This window comes from Mus musculus, chromosome 9, assembly GCF_000001635.26.
Source record: "Mus musculus strain C57BL/6J chromosome 9, GRCm38.p6 C57BL/6J".
NCBI lineage: Eukaryota > Metazoa > Chordata > Mammalia > Rodentia > Muridae > Mus > Mus musculus.
The window spans coordinates 122860857-122886683 of record NC_000075.6 but is presented as its reverse complement, the minus strand read 5'-3'; the positions used below and the strand labels follow the sequence as shown (position 1 = coordinate 122886683).

General features: G+C 44.5%; 1 protein-coding gene across 9 annotated transcripts in view; it reads left to right on the top strand.

The window, feature by feature from the left end:
- Positions 1–25827, top strand: part of Zfp445 (zinc finger protein 445) — a 37942-nt gene that overhangs the window by 168 nt on the left and 11947 nt on the right. For 2 of the 9 annotated variants that reach the window (NM_001359935.1, NM_001359934.1), the window contains exons 1-2: positions 20678–20770; positions 24340–24975. In NM_001359935.1, the coding sequence (NP_001346864.1) occupies positions 24556–24975 (420 nt within the window). In that variant the 5' untranslated portion in view covers positions 20678–20770; positions 24340–24555. Of the gene's footprint in view, positions 1–20673; positions 20948–24339; positions 24976–25827 lie in introns of those variants that run through there. The other 7 variants (XM_006512120.4, NM_173364.5, XM_006512122.2 and 4 more) reach the window with 7 other exon arrangements.

Below are 25827 nucleotides of genomic sequence, written 5' to 3'. Positions count from 1 at the left end.
TCATTCAGATTCCAGAGACCTCACTCTTGACATAAAAAGGTCAAAAAAAGCAAAGCCATACTTTCCAACAATCAGACTTTGACAGACCAGCCTGTCCCTGATGATGCCCTATACAATTAGAGCCCAATTCCTAATTGTGTTACAGCTCGGTTCCATTAAGGGGAAGGTTCCCGCAACTGTACAGTTCTGCTTGAGCAGGCAAAGGTTCCCCCGATGTAAGTGTTACAGCTTTCCTGGGAAAGGTACCCTGGCAATCGGGAGTCAAGGAATACCACAAAGTCACACCACACAACAAATCTCACATAGATTTATCGGAAGGGAAAACCCAGAAGAGTGGCTGCCTCTGCTCAGGCAAGGAGCAGGGGGAACTGAGGAGAAGGCAGGCCTTATATAGGTTTCAGTGAGGGATGGGACTTCTGGGGCAGTCTGGGATTTGTGGGATTCTAGTCAGAGTTTGGGGCAAACTCAGGGATTGGTGGAACTGTTTCTTGGGGTCTAGGGGTCAAGTCTGGGTCAGGGTGTTCTTTCCTTGGCTCTTTTACCCTAAATTTATCTCTGAGGTCATCTCACCTCAAAGTGCCAGTCTCAGGAAGGATTAATTGTGTTATAAAGTTTGCTATCTAACAAGATGGAGAACTTTATTTACTATAAAAGGGTAGGTCCCTCTCAGAGGACAATTCTCTGAGAATTCAAATTTGTTATGACTTTCTTTATTGAAATTTCTTTAACTATTATAGTTTTGTAAATACTTTTATTCCTGTGCTTTGGATTTATAAAATACACATTTATGGGCTCAAATAGCACAATCTGTGGCCCTGATTCTTTGTGTGTAAGGTGTGATGCTTACTGCTTGCTTTTTTGATTCACAGGTTAGTAAAATATATATATATATATCACATGATATAATGATCTAATACAAAGGGTCTTAATATTTTGTTCAACCAATTTCAATTCATTTACAGAGAAACAACATTCTTACTCCAGGATGACACGAGCTTCCCCCTCTACCCTGTTCTGCTGTCAGGAGGTCCAGCATCCTTCTATTTCGTAGTACAACCCTGGGAGTGGTGGTCATCTGTATCTGGGGAATAATTATAACAGGAATGCTGAGGTAGGGGCCCCTCAAAGAGGGGGACCTCCTATGAGGGTTTATTAAAGGAGAAACCTGGGTCTGAGGAGGAACCATGCGAGGTAGCATGAACAGGAGTCATTACTAAGAGGGGATCCAAAAGGGATGCACAGAAAAAACATAGAGAGGCATTTTAGATGGGATGTGAGGAGCAATAATAGATCAGAAGCGCATTGAACATGTTGTAGCCAGGATTGGGCATTTCTTCTCAGTTGTATTTCCTGTTCAAGAATGGTTTTATGGGTTCATGTGGACTGCTCCAGGTATCGAGAGATATGAGCAGAGGGGCATGCAGCGCAACTGGTGGGATATAGCTTCCCCATGATTCCCATTCTCCATATTTCATCCCAGGGGTCATCTATAACAATGAGACAGTTATTCAGGTTTTGAAATAGGCTATTTCTTTCTTTCTTCTTTATGTAAAACCATCAATTTGTATTTATTTAATATACATTGTAAGGGTTCAAGCAGACTTAATTTAAAAAAAAAAAAACACAGCTTAGAAATCATTTCTGTGAGAGCTGAGTTCAATTTTATAGGATCAATAACAGCGGCCGCCATAAAAAATCCTGATCTGTGAGGCAGCCTGCTTCTCCTTTATGACCCTTTTGTCAATAGGGAAGGCAGAGAAAGGGGTTTAGGGTTACAGACATGGGGTTAGGATAGACAGGAATAGAAATAGAGCTTTAGCATGCGTGGTTGGCACCGTCTGCAGACATGAGTTCCTGGTTCTTGCTGTCATAGGTTTGCTGAAAGGAAAAACACTAGTGGTGGATGTTGGAGAGAGAATTAGGGGTTTGATCAGTGGTGGGACAGGCCTGTGATATAACAAAGACTGTGTCGTTAAAACAGCAGAGAGAGCCTGGCGGTGGTGGCGTACACCTTTAATCCCAGCACTTGGGAGGCAGAGGCAGGCAGATTTTTGAGTTTGAGGCCAGCCTGGTCTACAAAGTGAGTTCCAGGACAGCCAGGGCTACACAGAGAAACCCTGTCTCAAAAAAAAAAAAAAAAAACCACCAAACAAAACAAACAAACAAAAACCAAAGCGGGGAGGGGGGGGCTTGAGGAGGGCATGTGCATTGTGCAGTAATTACCAGATTATGCATGCCATTCCAGGTGACCTTGTTGCTTGGATGTGGATGTCTCCTTCTGGGTCTCTTCCTTCGATTTACTGTCAGTGATAGGCAGGTCATTTTCTTGATGGGTGTCCATGTTCGTGTTTAGACTAAGGCTGATCCTGTGTGTATAAACAAACAAAACCCTTCCCACCATGAGGACGGTTCAGGTCCCTTCCAGATCCTGTCTAGGGACTCCTACCATCTCACCAAGAAGTATGTGTGGGATTAGTTGTGGTGATTCCAATGAAGAATAATGGGGGAGGGTATTTTTGTGTTTTTATACACATTAAGAATATTTAGTGTTGTTAGGGCCTTTGTCAACTGAACATAAGGAGGGTAAGAGGCATGTTGCCTTTTTTAAATCTGGGGTTTGAGGGTTTGGTCTGCTCTTTTAATTATACCTAGTCCTTGCCCCACCCAGGGGTTCATTCCCATAATTAGCCACCAAACACACACACTATTGAATATGCCAGCAAGATTTTGCTAAAAGGAACTTTATATAGCTGTTGCCTGTGAGGCTATGCTAGTGCCTGGCAAATACAGAAGTGGATGCTCACAGGCATCTATAGAATGGAACTCAGGGCCCATTAGTGGAGGAGCTAGAGATAGTACCCAAGGAGCTGAAGGGGTCTGCAACCCTATAGGTGGAACAACAATATGAACTAACCAGTACCCTCAGAGCTCGTGTCTCTAGCTGCATAAGTAGCAGAAGATGGCCTAGTCGGCCATCATTGGGAAGAGAGGCCCCTTGGTATTGAAAACTTTATTTGCCCCGGTACAGGGGAATGCCAGGGCCAAGAAGGGGGAGTGGGTGGGTAGGGGAGCAGGGCGGAGGGAGGGTATAGGGGACTTTCGGGATAGCATTTGAAATGTAAATGAAGAAAATATCTAATAAAAAAATTTAAAAACATGATACCTCGTCCTTGGGGATCATAAAGGATCCCTGCGGGGTGAGTAATTTCCCACACAGAGCAGGAGGCCTTAAAATGAATGCTGAGGAAAGCAGGGCCATTATCAGTCTTGATTTGCTGCAGTAGGCCCATCATGGTGAATGAATAGAGCATGTGGGATGTATTTTAGATATTTTTGCCATTTTGGCAGAGGCCTGTATGAAATGGGAGTGTTTGTTGTAACAAAAGATATTTTTCCCATCCAAATTGGGGTACATGGGTGACATCAATCTACCAGAGAGCATTGGCCTTGAGGCCCCAGGGGTTGACTCCCATTCATTGTATTGCAGGGATGGTAATTTGTGATGTACATGAACTGCAAGATTTTATGATCTGGTGTGATTGATTGGTTGGAATATGGGGAAATCAGGATTGTAATCCTTTAAAGTTAACATGGGTGTGTGAGTAAAAATTCTGTGCTTGTTCAAGGGTGGCCATGAAAATTCCCATTGAGGCTATCGAATCATCCAAGGAGTATAGGCTTATATTTTTCAAAACCTACATTAGTAAGTGTATTTAAATGCTTTAACCTTCTTTATAGCCCACCACCCACTGGAGGTTGTGCAAAGGAAAGGTTAATAGGGCAAAGGAAGATATGAACCTGTTTAGAAATAGTTCTTTGGGGTGAATCCAACCTGTCTTGTCAGGATATCAGCAGTTCTGTGGTACCTTGATCCACTCCCATATACCATAAATCAGCAGTGGAACTTCAATCCAGAAGAAACTGCAAGGCTCTTATAATTGTCCCAAGTCTTTGGAAGTGGTGAGGAGCCTCTGAACTTTGGCACATTTTTCTCTATAAAGTCATGGTAAATGAAGACCAACAAAGAGTGGCAAGGTGAACCAATACCACACTGTCTGTTGGCTTATATTTATACCCTCTCCAAGCATCATGTGTTCTCTCAAGCATTCACTGTAGCAAAATATCACATGCCCCTTTTCCAGACAGCTTCTAACAAACAAACAAACAAACAAACAAACACAACACCACATGCCTGCTTCAGCAAAAATAATCCTCTCATAAGACAATTTCCAGAAAAACATCACATATCAACAGAGTCTCCAAAGAAACCAGAAATTTCCACTTCAAAGGAGTTTCCCTTGGATATAGGGCCAGGTAGGAGGACATGAGATTGAACATATTGGCTAAATTGAGGAGCAGTTCTCCCTTGAATCAAATTGGAAACTCTTAGGAGCAGTAGGGAGAAGGGATTTTCATCTAACCAGACAAAGGATTTGGTGAGCCAGAGGAGTAGGTTAACAGCTTACACACTGTGAGAAAATTAGTTGAAAGAGCCATCTTTCTCCTTAAGGTCTGTGTAGACAACATAGGCATCTCTGAATTCGGGGAGCATCCAGGGAGTTCTCAAAAATGAATAGTTAAGGCTTGATCTCTGGGGTAGGAAATATGACTTCAGGTTTCCCTCAACTTCCCCCATCAGTGAGGATGGAAGGGGCCTCAGGAATTGGTTTTCATGAAAAAAGGAAGGAGGATGAAGCCATGTCAACAGTGGCTTGGCTGGAATAAAGGTTATCAATTTGCCCAGAGAACCCCATTAGGCTGATGGCAAAGCAGGGGTAATTTTTAAGTAACCATTGGACATCTGAGAGAGAGAGAGAGAGAGAGAGAGAGAGAGAGAGAGAGAGAGAGAGAGAGAATATCACAAGAATGTCTTGCTCTTTGCCCAGTGTTTATAAGGCTCCTCTGTCTCCTCTGTCTCTTCCTAGCTTTATCATAGAGGCAAGAGCATTAACTTCTGTGAGTAGTCTGATTCAGGGTCCCCATCAAGGCTGGGGAAGGGTTAAATATGAGAAGCTTGACTTATTTGGTGTGTATCAAGCTAGAGACATGCCCTGGAGCAATTCATTAATCTTACAAAGAGTTTCTTTGGCTTTGAAGGTTAGTTTTGGGGTTGTGTGTGTGATTTTTTACTTCCTTTTGGGAGGTCAAAAAGAGGCTGTAGGGTTTTTGTAAAGATAGGCAGACACGGCTGGAGCCAGTTGAGGTTTCCCAGGTAACTCTGGAAGAAGATATTGAGATTTAACACCTGGGGAATGTTACAACAGGCCATGTGGGCAGACTGAGGTTAAGGAGATTTCTGTCCCCAAGATGGTGATGGGGGAATGAGTTGTATCTTATTCAGGGATATTTTGAATCCTAATTTTGTTAGAGTGGAGACCAGTAAATCTTTGAGGCCATTAGGTGAAGTTTTTTAATCTCCCCAGGTCAAGATATCATCCATATAATGATAAATGTATATTCCCTTTCTAAGTATGGTTTTAGTGTGGCAGCCACCACTTCCTGGCATATAGTGGGACTGTTGGCCATCCCTTGAGGGAGAACTCTCCATTCATGTCTAGAGGCTGGCCCAGAAGTGTTAGTGTGGGGGACTGAAAAGGCAAAACACTGACAATCTTTGTGGTGTAGAGGATAGAGAAAAAAAAAACTTTAATATCTATGGCAAATCGTGGCATATTGGCCAGGATTTCAGAAACAAGGTGAAGTCACCTCTGGGGTAATCCTGAGATCCACATGGTATTATTGGTGGCCCACAGTCTTGTAATAGCTGTCATCCCTTGGAATTCTTTTTATTTACAAAGATGGGAATATTCCATAGGCTATAGGAGGGGTGTGGGAGGGGTAAATATGTTGGAGTTGTTCTTTAATGAGCTGAATAAGAGCTTCTAATTTCTCCTTGGGTAAAGGCCATTGTTCAACGGAGATACACTCATTTGAGACCCAGTCAAGGCAGGGAGTATCATATCTGTTAGAATGGCTCTTAGAATTCAGGGTGGTCTTTGGGAGGATGTTTGCTATAGTCCTCTCTCTGGATATATCCACTTTCCTTGTTACTGACAAGCACCACAGATTGTTTATTAATAAACAATATCGTGGTATATTAAGGGCAGCATGAAGGCTCAGGAGAATGGATTTGGTCCAAGGGTCATGAAAACCATCTTCTCATACTGGCTGTCTAATCTTTTAATTCATTGGCCTGGTAAGGATACCAGTCTTGTGGCTGAGAGTGAGTGTTTTGAACATTAACAGGGAAAGCCAAGGTATTATTTCCATTGTAGGCATGTTTGAAGGAGTCTCTAATCTTGCATAATTGTTGTGGTAATTTTTAGGGGGCAGAAGGGATGAAGCCTTTAAGAGTTTTTGAGTATCCTTAGTGGATGAGGCATGTGGGCCATAAGGCAGCAGTGGGGGATAAAGAGAAGTGGTTATGTGAGGGTGTCAGGGGCTATTTTCTGTCTGGTATATTCGATGGCTCCTCCAAGGACGAAGTTCCACATAGGGCAGTCTTCAGGGTTTTCCTTGTCAGAGTCATCGATGGAAGTAAAGAGTTTGGGTTTAATCCTCATTTTTCTTCTGGGAGGGACCGAAGCATTCCGAATGACCACAATGTTGGGGAGGGAGAGGGGGTATCCCTTCTTGGACTTCTGGCCTTCATTGGAGATAGGGCACTCAGGTCCAGACCTCACCATGGAACTCATCCAAGGAACTAGCTGAAGGACCTCTTCTCTCAGAAGGAACTCCTCCCAGATGGAAATTGCTTCCTTCTGGGAGATTTTAACCCCTCACAGCTTGAGGAAGGACCAAAGGTCCCCCCTAATTTGGTAATCCTTCTGATGAGAAGCAGAATTTAAGGAAAAGGATGGAGGACCTTCTTGCGCACGCCCGACTGGCCAGGAAGAACGACGCTGCAACAGGATCCTTCCGCACACGTTTATTGGGAGAGCTTGATTGCAGAGGCGAAGTGACCCCAAGCCCAGAACTGGTGCTGCTTATATAGGCCTAGGAGAGGCGTTCTCTCTCATCTGATTGGTTAACTTGTCTCTCATCTGATTGGTTAAGTTTGGTTAATTCTCAAAACCTCATCTTGGCAAAAGAACCTTTACTGCCTATGCATGTGTGGTGGCCAGCAGTAGCCAACTGCCACTCTGCAACTGCCACTCTGCAACTGCCACTCTGTAACTGCCACTCTGCAATGGCTTCCACAGGCCCTCAGTCAAAGAGGGAACATTCCTAGGACTGCAGTGGCTTGGGGGATTCCACTGAGGCTGGATATGAAGAGTGTCTGTAAATTTAAGAAAACCAGTGATAGAAAATTGGACATAGTACTACCGGAGGATCCAGCAATACCTCTCCTGGGCATATATCCAGAAGATGCCCCAACTGGTAAGAAGGACACATGCTCTACTATGTTCATAGCAGCCTTATTTATAATAGCCAGAAGCTGGAAAGAACCCAGATGCCCCTCAACAGAGGAATGGATACAGAAAATGTGGTACATCTACACAATGGAGTACTACTCAGCTATTAAAAAGAATGAATTTATGAAATTCCTAGACAAATGGACGGACCTAGAGGGCATCATCCTGAGTGAGGTTACACATTCACAAAGGAACTCACACAATATGTACTCACTGATAAGTGGATATTAGCCCAAAACCTAGGATACCCAAGATATAAGATACAATTTCCTAAACACATGAAACTCAAGAAAAATTAAGGCTGAAGTGTGGACACTATGCCCCTCCTTAGAAGTGGGAACAAAACACCCTTGGAAGGAGTTACAGAGACAAAGTTTGGAGCTGAGATGAAAGGATGGACCATGTAGAGACTGCCATATCCAGGGATCCACCCCATAATCAGCATCCAAACGCTGACACCATTGCATACACTAGCAATATTTTATCGAAAGGACCCAGATATAGCTGTCTCTTGTGAGACTATGCCGGGGCCTAGCAAACACAGAAGTGGATGCTCACAGTCAGCTAATGGATGGATCACAGGGCTCCCAATGGAGGAGCTAGAGAAAGTACCCAAGGAGCTAAAGGGATCTGCAACCCTATAGGTGGATCAACAATATGGACTAACCAGTACCCCGGAGCTCTTGACTCTAGCTGCATATGTATCAAAAGATGGCCTAGTCGGCCATCACTGGAAAGAGAGGCCCATTGGACACGCAAACTTTATATGCCCCAGAACAGGGGAACGCCAGGGCCAAAAAGGGGGAGTGGGCGGGTAGGGGAGTGGGGGTGGGTGGGTATGGGGGACTTTTGGTATAGCATTGGAAATGTAAATGAGCTAAATACCTAATTAAAAAAAATTAAAAAAAAAAAAAAAAAAAAGAAAACCAGTGATGTCCCTAAGGGTTTTTAACTGACATTGTTACTGGCTTTTTTTCAGAGAAATTTAGAGAGGTGATTTTTGCCAATGCATGAAGGGCTGTCGGGGTCCAACCAGAGGATTAATCGCCTCAGTCAATGCTGGGAAGCATTCCTGGCCCAAAGGCATCAGTTGCCCCTTCGTTTCTCAAGGGCTCACATAAGAAAGTAAAGGAAGGACCAGTTGATTCTCAGGTCAAGATGGCAAGGGAAGACATCGATGTCCCTTGGAAGGGGAGTACTCACCATCTTCTGGTCCTCTTAGAGGGTCCCTGTTTGGGTGCCAGGAGTGTGTCCTCCACCTCCGCCAGCCATTGCCACCAGCAGTCTCAGGGTGTGGAAGAGCTGAGGGGCAGTGAGTATGGCGAGACTGTGTTGGAGGGCAGTTCATTTATTGAAATAGAGGAACTAGATTATATAGCTCGAGTCAGGGGAGAAGAGAGGAAAAAGAATAAGGGAGGAAGTGCTACAGCAGAATGCAGGGATCTCCAGAGATAACAAACTAGATTATCACATGATTTCTGAGAAGCCAGTTCTCTGGCAGGGAAACAGAAGTTTACCTGGCTTTATCATGACAGGGCCTTTATGTCTATGGGGTTGAGTAGGCCCAAGCATGATTTGGGTAGGGAGTGTACTCACTCCTGTCATGCTCTGAGAGCTGTCTGGGGAGTGGACAGCTCTCTACAATCCCTCATCTTGCTTGGGAATCCACACCAGTAGATGACTGACAGTCCAGCACGGAGTTGGATACTACTAGCCTTCTTAACCCTCCTCTTCCTCCTCCTCCTTTTTTTTTTTTTAAAGATTTATTTAGTTATTTTATGCAATGGGTATCTTTGTACACTGTAGTTATCTTCAGACACACCAGAAGAGGGCATCAGAGCCCATTACAGATAGTGTGACCACCTGTGGTTGCAGGGAATTGAACTCAGTCCCTCTGGAAGAGCAGTTAATCCTCTTAACCACTGAGCCATCTCTCCAGCCCCCTCTTCTTCTTTTCTTAATCTTACCAATCTCACCCTGCCTCGTAAACTTCTTGTTTAGATTTCTTCAACAACAGATTTCTAACCAGACCTTTAGTCAGTTGCTATTGTAGGATTACTGGCCCCTAACTATGGAGCCAGAGGTCTGCAACACACAGTTATTCCCTGACAGTGAAGATGAAATTTGCACCAAGGACTTTGACTCTTCCAATCAGTAGTAATGAGTCTAATGATAAAACTGCCCTCTTTCCAACCACAGATTGTTTATTAATAAACAAAAGGAGGGATCTAGGGTAAAAGAGCTGAAGGAAAAATCACCCTGACCCTGACTTGACTCTAAGCCCAAGAAACTGAATCCCACCAATCCCTGAACTTGCCACAGAAACCCACTGTGGTGATTTGAATAGGTTTGGCCCCGTACACTCATGTGTTTGGATATTTAGCCCCTGGGGAGGGACACTATTAGGAGGTGTGGCCTTGTAGGGTAGGTATGGCTTTGTTAGAGGAAGTGCATCATTGTGGAGTCAGGCTTTGAGGCCTCATATATATGCTCAAGCTCTGCCAAGTACAGAACAGTCTTCTCCTGGCTGCCTGTGGAAGACAGTCTTTTCTGCTGCCTCCAGATCAAGATGTAGAACTCTCTGCTGTCTCCACACCGTACTTAACTGCATGCCTGACCAAGCCCGCTCAGTCAGTCAGTGGGTTCTCCAGCGCAGGAGCGAGGGTTGAAAAGAGAAAGACAAGTAGACAATGCTGTAGCGTGATCCCAGTCAATTCTGAGACTGAAGGCAAATTTAATTTTTCCAATCCACTTTTTATACCATTTTAATTACATGCAAGTATTTTGGGCGAGCAGTACAATAAGGAACTAACAAGGCAGTGAGCAAAGTTCTGTGATTATTCCCGTGACAGGGCTTGTCATAATGACCAAAATGCTTGAGCCCACTTACTTGTCCAAGCCCAAAATTTTGCCTGAAGCCTACTACTTTTGTTTCATCCTAAGATTAAAATTCCTGCCTTACCCTACTTCCCTATTATAGCCTAAAGTTAGATTCTTGCCGAAACTTACTTACTTATTATGCCCTATTCCTGCCAGAGCTTCCTTGTCATGGCCAATATCACATTCCTGCTTGAAGCCTATTTCCTTGTCCTTGGCCAAAGTCAGACTCCTGCCAAGCGGCACCCCAGAAGGCTTTCCACACATGCCATCATGTTTCCCCCTCCATGACAATAATGGACTAAACCTCTGGAACTGTAAGTCAGCCTCAACTAGACACTTCCTTTTCTAGAGTTGTGATGGTCATGGTATTTTTTCAAACCAATGAAACCCAAATTAAGACACCCACCAGTCTTTGAGCATGAAAACCCACCAATCCCTTAATAGAAGTACCTACCCATTCTTGAACTCACCCAAACTCAGGAATTGAAATCCCATCAATACTCATTCTGGAAATCTCCACCTCTCTCCCCAAAAATCCCATATATACCCTGCCTTATGCTCAGTTCCCTGCCGCTTCTCAACCCTCCTGTATTACCTCCACCCCAATAAATCTTTTGTGTGAGGTTTGTTGTATTCCTTGGCTCCCAATTGCCAGGATATCTTTTGCAGCAGAGCTGTAACACTTTCACTAGTAGAAAGCATAACACTTATGTAGGAGAATTCTACTTCCTGTTATTCCCAGATTGTGAGGTCCCCTGAAGACCACCAGAGACCACCAGGAGTTGAGCTCATATGCAAAAGCAAAGAGTCTTTATTCAAGCTCAAGATTAGACCCTCCAACCTCCCCGGCACAGTGAAGGCATGGAAGGTCCTAAGCGGATACAAGCCTTGACTATTTATGGTTACTGTAGCATGGGGAGGGACTTTCCAATTTGGCAGTTACATGTTTGGTTGACATTTGCTTGGCATATTTCTATTGGCTAGTAATGATTTCAGCTTGGTATGAACAATGGTTGCTAGTTTAATCAATATACTTTAAGACATTAGGTACTTTCCCCTTAAATACTGATTAGTTGTTGATAGGAGTGGAGTGGTTATTTGCCCAGGGGAATTGTGATTGTTGTCAAGGTGACCTGGTTCTTGGAAAAAGTTGGGGTTTTTCCCAGTAGCTGAGTTCATTCAGAGGGCAAGTCAATCATAAAATAAAGTCTGAAAACAACATGAAATTTGTAATGTAATCTGGGCCCTTCATTTCCCTCTTCACAAGTACCTAAGAGGGCCCAATCATGGGACCTCGGTGTCTAAGGTCTTAAGTTCTAATGGTTGATATCGAGACTTAAGGACCAAGATCTGTACAGGATTAACTCAGTCTTTCTCAAAGTTATCTAGTCTATTAAGGATACAGGAGCAGTATGATAAGTGGGCCAGCCAAAGAAGACAGTAGGGTAATTAACTAGGGAACCCATTGAACCGACTTCAACTGCCCCAGTAGTCCTCCTCTTGACTATAAAGCCAGAGACACATGCCAAAGCTGCCAAAGTTCTGCTGCTTCCTGGGGCTGGAACATGGCCCCCCTTGTTCTATTACATCATCACCAGCTTTCTGTTTTCTAACTCCTTCACTGCCTAGCTCAGCTGTCCTAGAACTTGCTCTGTAGATTGACCTTGAACTCAGAGACTTGCATGGCTCTGCCTCCTGGGATTAAAGGCTTGAACTTCCATGCCTGGACCTAAAACCTAGCTGGGTGAGATCTTGCCCCAGGGTCATCATTCCCTTAATTCAATTTAATATCTTTGAAGACAGAATTTAGCTCCATTTTACTTCTTGGTGCCTCTTTAATACTTAAACCATAAATTTTATATTTTTTCTCTCTAAGCTTGCTATGCTTATTCAAAATGCTCTTCATGAAACTTAACCAGAGAACAAAGTCTCTGCTGGGCATTTCTGAGACGTCCCTTGACAATGCCACTAATCTGAGTCTCTTCACCTTAGCCTCAAGAAGATTCTTCAGACAAGGGCAAAAAGCAGCCACATTCTTCACCAAAATACTATAAAAACAGTCTCCAGGCCACATACTGAAACTCTCCACTGAAACCTCTTGAGCCAGGTGCCCCACAGTTCAAATCACTCACAGCAACAAAGTCTTTCATTTTCCTAATAGGATGGCTCTTTAATCCCCACTTAAATCATTCCGTGGCTTTCCAAATCCAAAGTCCCAAAATCCACATTCTTCCAAACAAAAGCATGATCAGGCATCATATACCCCAACTTCTATCATATACCAACTTCTGTCTTAGGGTTTTACTGCTGTGAACAGACACCATGACCAAGGCAACTCTTATAAAGACAACAACATTTCATTGGGGCTGGCTTACAGGTTCAGAGGTTCAGTACATTATCATCAAGGCAGGAAGCATGACAGCATCTAGGCAGGCATGGCAATGGAGGTAGCTGAGAGTTCTACATTTTCATCTGAAGGCTGCTATTAAAATACTGGCTTCCAGTCCACACCCACAGTGACACACCTACTCCTACAAGGCCACACCTACTTCAACAGGGCCACATCTTCTAATAGTGCCACTTCCAGGGCACAAACCATAACAGTATGTCTTGGGTGTGTTTGATTTTTCTCTGGATCCCACATCACTAGGCTGAATTGGTAAATTCTGACTGTGTACATTAATCAGAGTAGCTGAATGGGGATTTTTGATCACTGAATGTTGGTGATCAGCCTTTGGAATAAGAAAGTGCCAGCATAAAAAAAAATGGCCAAATAAGGGAATAGACCTTGGTGATATGTGAAAGTGCCTAAATAAGGAAATCAAATAGTTTAGATAGGGAGAGTGATGGGGGAGAGCAAGACCTCCTAGTGCCATGTTTGCCACACTTGGGCCTGTTAGTGCCTTGCAGTTCCTATGAAGGACCCTAAGGACTTTGCCAGTCTTATACTCCCCTGTAGTGGCTATTCCTGGTTGTCAACTTGACTATATTTGGAATGAACTATAATCCAGAATTGGAAGGCTCACCAGTGACCCTTATCTGGAGGCTTGGAGATCCTTATCTGGATCTTGGTATGGAGATCTTGAGCCATAGTGGCTATGGATTCCAGAAGATTGAATCTCCGAGTTTAAGGAACACACCTTTAATCTGGGCTACACCTTTCATCTGGGATTAAAGGTACACCTTCTTCTGGAGACAATATAAGGACATTGGAAGAAGGGAGTCTAGCTCTTGCTCCTTCGCCTGCTTGCTGTGTGAGACTGAGTAACTGCTAGATCCTTGGACTTTCATTCACAGCTACGACTGAACCATTGTTGGGAATTGGGCTGCCAACAGTAAATCATCAATAAATTCTTTTACTATATAGAGACTATCTGTAAGTTCTGTGACTCTAGAGAACCCTGACTAATACACTCCCCCAAGCCCCCTTTAGCTTTCCCCTCCTGCCTGGTGTCAAGACTAGGCTAAGTTCCATTCTCCACCCACAGAAACATTCTTGAGTAAACGATTCTCAGAAAAACCCTAGAATGTACTGACTGATAGTCAGTTGACCCTCTGGAAAGTCTCAGAGTTCAAATGTGTGTAATGATCTATCCATGCTTGCTAGCCAATAGATTTAAAGTTCAATATGCTTAGCTAATAGGTTTGAACTGTAACCTTGCTGATGTAACCTGTGTATCAGTGTCTCACTTGAGGGCATCTTGAAGTAAGCACCACTGACTGAGGGGGGGGCATCTTACATTTGGGAGCTCGTCCGGGATTCGAGGAGACCCCTGAGCAACTGAAAGACTAGAATGATCAGAGGGAAAAAGATGGAGCTCAACAACAGGTGCATACTTGTGTTTGTCTCTCTGTCTTTTACATCCACTTTTGGCTCACAAGCAAGGTATCTGCTGGAAAACCTCTGGCAGATGTGCCTTAATGCTGTGACCATAGGGAGTCTGCAGGACACTTCAGCCCGCCCCCTACCACCCCCCCCCACCCGCCACCCCAGAAATGGCAAGACAGTTTCGGCAGGAGCTGACCAACTGAGTCTTGCTATAACCTGGTTTCTGTGCCTGTGGCAGGGCAAACTGTCTATTTGTTGATTGTCTTTCTCTGTGTTTTTGGACTTGGACTGATGTTATTTTTGGACATGGGCCAGACTGAATCCTAGTTAACCACTGGAGGGATGTTAGGGAAAGAGGAGAAAACTTGTCAATAGTAGTAATGAAGGGCAAGTTAGTTACTCTCTGCTCCACCTTCGGAGTAGGGTGGCCACCAGTAGGGACCTTGACTTGCAGGTGATCAAAGCAGTAGAGGAAAGAGTGTTTAGGCCAGGAACCCTTGGGCACCCAGACCAAGTGCTCTGTATACTTGGAGGGATTTAGTGGAGGACACCCCTCTTGGATAAAAGCCTTTTATTTCTGGGACCTCGCAGGTCCTGGCCATGAAGGAGAAGAACCCCGTAGAGACCAATGAGTCTGTGAAGAAGAACATCCTCCAGGACCCTTTCACAGCAGATCTGCTACTGATGGATCCTCCACCCCCTTAACCCCCTACCATGGGCCCATTTCCCATGGGCCTTCCTCAAGGATTTCCCTTGAGCCCTTGTCCAGTGGCCCTTTATTCTCCCCCCACCCCAACCCCTGCTCCTCTGGTCACAGCAAAGGGGTAGAGTGGGGAGGGACCCTCAGAACTGGGACCAGCCATGGAGACCTGGAGGAAAAGGGCCACTTAACCTGATACAACAGTGGCCCTCCCTGTCCAAGCCTACAGGTCCAAAGATGAGGATGGCAATCAGGCCATGCAATATTGGCCCTTCTCTTCGGCTGACTTGTACACCTGGAAGGCCCAACACCCACCCTTTTCAGATAACTCCAAGGGACTGATCAATCTATTTTAGACAGTTTTATTTTCCCAACAGCCCACCTGGGATGACGTACAACAGCTTATAAGTGTCTTCTTCACCTCTGAGGAGAGAGAAAGGATCCTCACTGAGGCCCGAAAGAATGTGCCCTCGGACACAGGGGCTCCTTTGGAAAACCTAGCAGTCATTGATGCTTGAATTCCCTTTAACTCGACCTGACTGGGACTTTAATTCAGCCAAAAGTAAGGAGCACCCTAAGGTCTACCACCAGGCTCTGTTGGCAGGTCTCAAAGCAGGCACCCAGCAGCCCACAAATTTGACCAAGGTACATGAGGTTAGACAGGGATCAGAGGAGCCACCTGCTGCCTTTCTAGAGCATAGAAACATTCCAGTAATTTACACCTGATGATCCCAGAATCGAGGAGCACAAAGTTACTGAGGTTTTTATAGACCAGATGATTAGAGAAATCAGCTTCAGAGGCTAGAGGGACTACAGGATAAATTGTTGAGGGATTTAGTGCAGGTTGCTGAGAAAGTCTACCATAACAGGGAGACGGAGGAGGAGAAGCAGCAGCAGAGAAAGAGAAAGGAAGATGAAAGGGAGATGAAAAAAAGAAAACTGACAGGAAAGGAATTTACAGAGAATCTTGACTACAGTAGTTAGGGAAAGCAGAGAAGCGAGAATCCAACCAAAGAGACAGAAAACCCCTAGAAAAAGACCAGTGCACATACTGTAAGGAGAGGGGCCATGGAGTCTGAGAGCGCCCCAACGAATGGAAGCTGGGGGTGGGAAATCCCAGGCCTTGAGAAAAGCACCCCAAACGGGGAAGTTGTTAGCCCTGGGGGAAGGCAGCGACTAGGGAGGATGGGGTTCGGACCCCTTCCCCGAGCCCAGGGTAACCTTCAAGGTGGAGGGGAAATCCGCCCAATTCTTGGTGGATACTGGGGCCCAGTACTCAGTCCTCCTCCAAGCAGATGGGCCAGTCTCCAGCAAAAAATCATGGGTCTCAGGGGCCACTGGACTAAACAATATTCATGGATTACCTGAAGAGTTGTGGACCTGGATGTGGGCCTAGTATCCTACTCGTTCACGGTCATCCCTGACTGTCCCTATCCCTTGCTCAAGAGAGATTTGCTCTTCAAGATTGGGGCTCAGATCCACTTCCTTTCTGAGGGCCCTCAATTGAGGGGACCCGTTGGAGAACCTGTCCAGGTCCTTACTATTAGACTAGAGGATGAATACAATTTGAGATCAAAACCCATAAGACACAGGACATTGCTTGGTGACTGGAAAAGTTTCCTCTTGCTTGGGATGAAACAGCCGGGCTAGGACAGGCATGTCTGCAGGCTCCTGTGTTTGTGGATCTTAAGACCTAGGCTGATCCTGTCTCAGTGCACCAGTACCAGATGCTGGGGGAGGCACGAGAAGGTATTAAGCCTCACATTGACAGGCTGTTACAACTGGGGGTCCTGTGCAAGTGTCGCTCTGCTTGGAACACACCCCTGTTTCCTGTTTAAAAAAAAAGCCTGCTACTCAGGACTATTGCCCCATGCAAGATCTGAGAGACATGTGCAACTTATTGGTTGACTGCCAACAGAAGGCAGAAGCTGCAGTGGTACGGCAGGTACACCTTTGAGACTGCACATGTGCTCAGTGCCATTTATCAACAACAGGGACTCCTAACCTTAGAAGGCAAGATCATGAGAAACACACCAGAGATGGTTGCCCTACTACAGGCCCTTTTTAAACTGGAAAAATTGAGTATAATCCATTGCCCTGGAAACCAGAAGGGCAAGGACCCCATAGTTAGTGGGAACCGCCTGGCAGACAGGGTGGCAAAGGAAGGAGCGAGGAAAGAAACAAAGACTATACTCTTGACAAACCACCCAGAAGAAGAGAGCTCAGATTGGAACTTGAGAAATGGCTGGCTACCACCTAGGTATACTAATCATAAGCTTAAGCTGATGAAAGAGTGTCCCACTATTTGGACAAAAGTGGACATTGGAAGAATCACATTGAAGGGAAAAACCATCCTACCAGAACATCAGGCCCTTGAACTGTTTACACAAATGCACAGATATACCCACCTTGGTAGTACAAAGCTAGAACAGGTGATCAAGGGGTTAGGTATAGGTACTTTTAAATCTAGGAAAACTAGCAGACATGATAGCCAGAAATTGTGAAGCTTGTCAGAAGGTAAGCGCCTATCCCACTGTCTTAGTCAGAGTTTCTATTCCTGCACAAACATCATGACCAAGAAGCAAGTTGGGGAGGAAAGGGTTTATTCAGCTTACATTTCCACACTGCTGTTATCACCAAAGAAAGTCAGGACTGGAACTCAAGCAGGTCAGGAAGCAGGAGCTGATGCAGAGGCCACGGAGGGATGTTCCTTACTGGCTTGCTTCCCCTGACTTGTTCAGCCTGCTCTCTTATAGAACCAAGACTACCAGCCCAGAGATGGCACCACCCACAAGGGGACCTCCCCCCTTGATCACTAATTGAGAAAATGCCCCACAGCTGGATCTCATGGAGGTATTTCCTCAACTGAAGCTCCTTTCCCTGTGATATCTCCAGCCTGTGTCAAGTTGACACAAAACTAGTCAGTACAATTGACCCCTTGTCAACTTGACACACAAACACATCACTAGTAAGCTTCAACCCTTAGTTCTTATTCATCCCCAAGATCTAAATAACTTTAAATGTCCCACAGTCTTTACATATTAAAAGTTCAATCCCTTTAAAATATCCAATATCTTTTAAAATTCAAAGTCTTTTGGAAATTCAAAGTCTCTTAATTGTGGGCTCTACTAAAATATTTTCTTCCATCAAGAGGGAAAAATATCAGGGCACAGTCACAATCAAAAGCAAAAATTAAACTCCAACTGTCCAATGTCTGGGATCCAACTCAGGATCTTCTGGGCTCCTCCAAGGGCTTGGGTCACTTCTCCAGCCCTATCCCTTGTAGTACACAGCTTGTCCCCTAGGCTCCAGATGCCTGTACTCACTGCTGCTGCTGTTCTTGGTGGTCATCTCATGGTACTGGCATCTCCAAAACAATGCATGACCCCTTTAGTCCTGGGCCATCAACTGCAAATGAGGCTGCACCTTCACCAATGGCCTTCCATGGCCTCTCACAGTGCTGAGCTTCAGCTGCTCTGTGTGACCCCTTCATGCCTTCAAAACCATGGATAACTCTTACACATTACTAAGTCCAGCCACAGCACAAGGTACAACCTTGGCTATCTCTGGAACACAGCCTCTGTGCTCTCAGAAAACACTTCCCAGAAGATGTTACCTCAATGATGCTGGTCTTTTCTTAATCACAGCTAATTTCTTAGCTCCAGCTAACCAGCATTAATAGACCCAGTGATGCAAAGTTTTCACTTTAGTAGTTCTGGTATCTTGTTAATCACAGCTGATTCTTCAGCCCCAGCTAACCAGAACCACAGAATCTTCACAATCCAAAATAGCAATGGCCCTGAAAAGAGTCTTTAATTTTCCCTCAGAAATTTCACAAGCCAGGCCTCCATTTTCTGCACTGTTCTCAACAATATCTTTCAAGCTCCTACACAACATCTCACAGAGCTCTTAACATCGAATGGATCTTCTTCTGGCCCAAAGTTCCAAAGTCCTTCCACAGTCCTCCCCAAAACATGGTCAGGTTGTCACAGGAATACCCCACTATGCTGGTACCAATTTCTGTCTTAGTTAGGGTTTTACTGCTGTGAACAGACACCATGACCACGGCAAGTCTTATAAAAAAACAACATTTAATTGGGGCTGGCTTATAGGTTCAGAGGTTTAGTCCATTACTATCAAGGTAGGAGCATGGCAGCATCCAGACAGGCATGGTGCAGGAGGAGCTTAGAGTTCTGTGTCTTCATCCACCCACTAAGGCACCATCAGGAAAAGGCTACGGGATAATCATCCTGGAGTATTTTGGGAAGTTGATTTTATTGAAGTCAGACTAGGAAAATATGGGTATAAGTACTTCCTAGTCTTTGTAGATACTTTTTCTGGATGGGTAGAAGCCTACCACACCAAGAGAGAAACCGCACAGATGGTCATGAAGAAGATACTAGAAGAGATACTTCCTTGATTTGGTATGCCTAAAACCATTGGCTCAGATAATGGGCCAGCCTTCATTTCTCAGGTAAGCCAGGGAGTAGGTAAATTACTGGGCACAGATCGGAAATTCCATTGTGCATACTGTCCCCAAAGGTCAGGGCAGGTAGAAAGGATGAATCAGACCCTGAAGGAGACCTTAACCAAACTGTTGGTAGAGACTGGTACAGACGGGGTGTTGCTCCTTCCCATGGCATTGTTTAGGGCCAGAAATACTCCCTATCATTTCTATCTAACTCCCTTTGAGATCCTGTATGGGACCTCCACTCCCTTGACCCTGGCTCTTAATGCTCCCCCAACCCCAGAGTGACTTTTCAAGCTGACACAGATCTTATGGCTCGATTGCAAGCTTTCCCGATCAGCCACCAGGAACTGTGACACTAAACTTAGTGCCCTGATTAACGGAGGTACCTCAGAGATTCCACACAATTACCAAGTTGGAGATCACCCGCAAGGCCAAAGAAACCATGAGATGGCTGTGGTGTATCTTTCTTCTCGTGCTGAGCCTCAGCACCCCACCCAACCCTACCAAAGTGACTTGGCAAGTACTTCCAGCCACTGGGGATGTGGCTTGGTCCACTACAGAGGAACACCTGCCTTATACCTGGTGGTTGGACCTTGTCTTTGATTCCTGGGATATCCCTACCCTAGAGACACAGCGGGAGGAATTACCTGAATGTATAAAAACTGCTTGTAATAGCCATTCGGGTTCGCCTTCTAGTCGCTTGACTTGAGGGACTAATTGAAGGTCGATCCTTCGTGCCGGAAAGTAAACCTCTTGCTTTTGCATCAATCTGTATTTTGGTGTCTCACTAGAGAATGTCACAAAGTAAGTACCACTGACCGAAGGTCATGGTCTTACAGTTTAGGTAGGAAGAGTGAAGGGGGAGAGCAAGACCTGCTAGTGCCATGTTTGCCATTTGGGCCTGTTAGTGCCCTGGTGTAGTTCCTGCACCAGTCTCAGATCGTTTAACCTTTACTCAATACACAGGGAGATAAGAGGCTGCTTCTCAACAGTGTCCCTTCCATACCACTCATCTAGATAATGCTCTTCTTACTGAGGGACCCTAAGGATTTTTTTCCAGTCACACGCCTTCCTTACAGCCTCTCACTTCTGCCGAGGGTGAAGGCTATGCCAAGTTTCATTCTCCACCCACAGGAACTTTCTTGAGTAAAATAATTCTCAGAATGACCCTCTAGGAAGTCCCAGGTAGGGTCCAAATGTGAACCTCTGACGGAGGATTAGGGTTTTACATTATCTCCAGACACAGCGGACAGGACATGGAAGTTAGACCTTCAGCCTTACTGCCAAGCCAGTGCCTAGACATCAAAGGCGCCAGGGAGGCATTTGGGCGGAGAGCAGCTGAGATGGCATTCCTCCGGGCTTCCTAGATAGACCTCAGAAGCGTACTTCCGCTCTCGCAGAGAGGCCCGCGGAGGAAGTGGGCCCTGGGAGCGAACAGCCATTAGGAAGAATGCTGAGTGCTCCGGCGTGAGTCGGTGAGCGGCTGGGAGGTCGGGTGCAGGAGCGGGCGGCGGGGCACAGTTGCGGTGACCTGGCCCGGGCGGCGTCACGGCCCAGGGCGGTTCTGCGGGGAGCGGGACGATCGGAGCGGTGTTGTCCAGCAGTCCGGTGTCCGCCATTATGACTCTCGGTATTCTTGACAAACTCCACACGTAGGTCCATGTTTGACTGTGTGGGTCGGTTATGCTATTGCCTTAAAAACATAAAAATTAAAAAAAAAAAAAAAGCCCTGCGGTTGTGATGTAAAATGTTTGAGATTTTAAAAAAAGCTTCGAACAGCTTGGTGTGATAGCTCCGGCCTGTAATCCCCGCTACTGAGGAAGCGGAGGCAGAAAGACCGGGAGCTTGGGCAATTTAATGAGCCCTTCTCTCAAATTTTAAAAGTAATAAAGGTAGAAATGTTTTCTAAGCTGAGAGGGCACGTTTGAAATTCAGCTTTGATAACGCACTTGAAAGCTGAAACGTGCTCACAGTCCCAACCTTATTTATATATATATTATATATTTGTGTGTGTGTGTGTGTCTTCTAGTGTTCAAGGAGTATTTTGTAATGTCCGAGTTGCTTGAGAGTAAAATGATTTAAATAAATAAATAAATAAAGCAAGAAAGTGAACTGATGGGGGAACCCATTTAGCTTTAGGTGACTTCATTTCGTGAGCTTCATTTTCTGGCTCTCCAGCCCAGCAGTGCTTCATTCTTAATACAGCTTCAGAAAGTCCATTGTTCTAATTATCTAAGCTTTGGAAACCTATGTTATAGAAACTTTGAAACTTCTGTCACCGGTTCTGCCCCGGTACAATGCAATTGTTGGTTTGGGCTTCCCTAACCTCCCCCTCTTATATTAGCCTGGAACTCATACATCAAACATGTGGGCAGACTGGCATAGAACTCATAGAAATCCACCTATTTCTACTTCCTCAGTGCTGGGGTTAAAGGTGTGTGCTGCCACACTTGGCCCTACATCTTATTTTTGTTTGAGTGCATGTATATGTGTGGCAGTGTACCTGTGGGGATTAGAAGACAACTTGTGGGTGTCTTTCCTGCTGCTGTGTTGGCTCTTGCGATTGAACTCAGGTTCAACTGAACTACACAGTCTTGACACTAGATAACTTTACTCAGTGGTCCATCCTATAGGCTGTTCCTGCCTAACTTTCCTGGGTAGTACTGTTCATTACCAAGCATAGCCATACTTAAGACCTTGACAAAAATAAAATAAAACAAATAAATGATTTTGTTATGTAAATGTTTCACTGTATGTGCCTATATGCCATGTGTGTACCTGGTGCCTATGGAAGTCTGAAGAGACTGTCAGATCTCTTAAGACTAGACTTACAGGACTGTTGTAAGCTTGCAGGTGGGCACGGGGAATTGAACTATGGTCAGCTAGGCTCCTGGGGAAGCAGTGGTCAGTGCTCTTAAATCAACAGCCCACCTCTCCAGTCCCTAAAATCTTTTTTGAAGTATTTTGTTACTTGAAATATTAGAATGTTCTTATATCTGATGTTTTCCTGTGCTTAGATAAGGTTGATGTGTTCTTGTTACTGGCACTTGTGACATTTCACCACTTTAAAATATGTGTTTAATTTTGTAATTTGTACTGTTTGAGGGGGAAAGAATTTTGAATTCTGCATTCAAGTATTCTGTTTCTTCTCAACATTCCCTTCCTGATTAGCATCTTGTCTGTAGCAGTGAGCTTGGTGTTCTACATTTTTTTATTGGGAGGCCTTGTGAGGAAGATTTCCTCTCTCCTTACTTTGTTGTTTGTTTTTGAGATAGAGTCTCACATAGCCCTGGCTGGAACTTGCTTTACCTCCAAGTAACAAAAGTCTGCCCTCCTCTGTCTCCTAAGTGATGGGATTAAAGTCATGTTACTAGCTGACTTGGCTATTAACGAAGCTTCTTAAAATATAATCAGTTTATATCAGTGTGAACTTCTGACCCCACTGCTTTGTTTTGAGACAGGGCCTTACTTGTTATGTAGTCAGCCCAGGCTGGCCTTGAATTCCTTATCTTTCTGCCTCCACTTTCCAAGTGCTGAGATAATAGGCATCATCACCATGCCTGGCTTGCTTCAATTTTTGTTAAATTTAATTTACTATTACTGTGTGTGTGTCTGTGTGTCTCCGTGTGTGTGTGTGTGTCTGTGTGTACAATGTACTAAAGTGGGCATAGAGTCAGTGTGTGTGTGTGTGTGTGTACACTAATGTTGGCATGGAGTCAGTTCTTTCCACTTTTATGTGGGTTCTGGGGATGGAACTCAGGTTGCTGGTGAGGTAAGTGCTTTTACCTCTCTGCCCCTGCTTAAGTATATAATTTTTGCCTTTCACTAATTTTCTGATACTGCAAAACACTTGTATTTTCTCTGTCTAGCATGGCATCAGCCACTTCTTCACAGAGCCCTGATTCTTTTATTGGAGATTGGTATTTAGAAAGCAAGTTGTGGACATTCTAGGCATCATCACTATAATCATTATCTCAGTCTAGGTTTACTTATCTGTATCTAAGTGAGTGTATGCAGACGTGTATGTGTGTTTATGTATGTTTATACGTACATACAGAGTCCAGAAGAACAGTGATCCCTTCGAGCTGGGGTCTAACAGACTCTTGGCCTCTTATGTAGGTGCTAGAATCAGAACCTCAGTCCTTGTAATTACAAGTTCTTGTAACCACGGAGGCATTTCTACAGTCCCATATAGTCTTACTGCTTAATTGCTACATCAATTTCAATATTATTTTTAAAATTCTATCATGTAACTAAAGCAGACAGCTCTACCTCCTTCAGATTCTGTTTCTATATATGCTTTTCTTTAATCTATGTTTGTTCTCCACCAATACCACACTGGCTTGATTTCTGAAGCTATCTCTATGGCCATAAGTCTTGAAAATCAAGTAAGATGGCTAAGTGTGTAAAGGCACCTGAGCTTGGTCCTTGAAACCCAGAGAATGACTCATGTAAGTTGACCCCTGACCCCTCAGCATGTATGCTGTGACACATAGCACCCAGACACACAAAATAAAAAATTAACAAATTCAGGTATATCTATTTCTTCCACTTTAGTGATCAAAGTAATTTTTAGCTAATCCCTTTTGCCTTTTAATATAAATTGTAGTATCATCTTTACATTGCTCTTCTCCTGCCAAGCATCTTTTCTCCTTTTCCCTGCAGTTCTGGGATTAACTCCAGGGACTTGTATGTGTTAGGTAATTGTTCTACCACTAAATTGCATTCCCAGCTTCCCTCCCATCCTCCCGAGATTCTGATAGGAAATAAACTAAACATCAACTTGGTAAGAATTGATAGCTTTTCATGCTATATCTCCCAATATGTGACTGTAGTATGGTGCGTCTGTCTGCATATTTAGATGCTCTTTGACCTTTTTTATCAGCCACTTGTGTTTTCTAGCCCTATGAATGTGTTAACTATATTTCCACCCTAGGTCTCAGTCCGCAGGTGCTCATGCACATGTGTCTTCTCACACATCCTCGAGAACCTAGAGAACCTACCTCCATCATGTGTGTGAACATCATTTTCTTGTCTCTTCTAGGACTGAGCTCAATCATGTGTGCGGATATCATTTTCTTGTCTCTTCTTTTCTGAACATCAGTGTTGGTTGTTCATTCTTTTACCAGTGACTTCTGATGACCTAGCAAATAATGCCACACACTGCAATACTGTGAAGACACTCGCAAGGATACAGCAGTGATTTAGTGAAAGCAACAGATTTCTTTTGTGTTCATCTGTGTGACCCTGGATAGGAGTGATGCCTCCAGGCAGGTGGCATGCTGCCCGCTCAGCTCAGGTGTCAAGGGAACAAGGCTGCCTTCGAATGGTAAAAGAAGAGGAGGAGGATGGCTATATTTCAATGCAGACTGCCAGGCCACAGACACTTAACCGCCCTGGCCAGGAGCTATTCCGTCAGCTCTTTAGACAGCTTCGCTATCATGAATCTTCTGGGCCCCTAGAAACTCTGAGCCGGCTCCAGGAGCTCTGCCGCTGGTGGATGAGGCCTGATGTTCTTTCAAAAGCACAGATGTTAGAGTTGTTGGTCTTGGAGCAATTCCTGAGCATCTTGCCTGGAGAGCTCCGGACATGGGTCCAACTCCATTGCCCTGAGAGTGGTGCAGAGGTTGTGGCCCTGCTGGAAGAGCTGCAGAGGGATCTTGATGGAACCCCACTGAAGGTAGGTGGTACACAGTAAGTTCTGCCTGCCTTTTTGTAAATGAAATGGTTTTCTGAACTGTGAGCTTGAGAAATGTAGGGGAGCTTCCCCTTGTTAATTCTCTTGATACCTGAGTATCTGAGAACTAGACTGTGATCATGGACCCTTTCGCAAAGTGTTCCTTCCATTTTACAGATGAAGATCACTTTAAAGTAGGATCAGCAGGTATTGATACATCATAGAATTACTTTTTGGATATGTGTTTATATCATAGAAGGTCCATCTCCACATAAGATCTGCAGGGAACTGAAGGGAGTCAGGAATCGTGATATCTGAATGGAAGAATACAAAAGAACAGTCTGCATGAACCATGTTTCCTTTTCTTAAGTTTTTTGAGGATATAGGAGTGGGAGTGGGCACAAGGGTTTGGGGCATCTCTGGGCTGAAAGTTGGAAGGCCTCAACTTTAAGCTTTGTCCAACAGTCTTACTGTTCTTAGACATATTATTGTGGGGCTCCCACCAGTAAAGACCACTCAGATAGTCTGTGAGCCAATTGAAAATCTTTATTTTTGCTGGCTGGTGACTACATATGGGTATTTGAAGCACTAAGTGTACTCCTAGCCTTTCTTGGGGTTTATATTTAAGCAAGACAACCAAATCCTGGCTGGAAAAATCCCAAGGTTTCCTTTTTGCAGCTGTAAACTAAGTAGATAGTTATGAAAGCCAAATTACCCAACTAGCAAAATTGAGGAAGTTAGGCTAATTTTTGCAAAGATCCTGTATTGTTGCTATTCTAGTGCTGTGAAGAAATGCAAATGACCATGCAGCTTGTGACTATGGCAGCTTTTATAAAGAAAAGTATTTAACTGGGG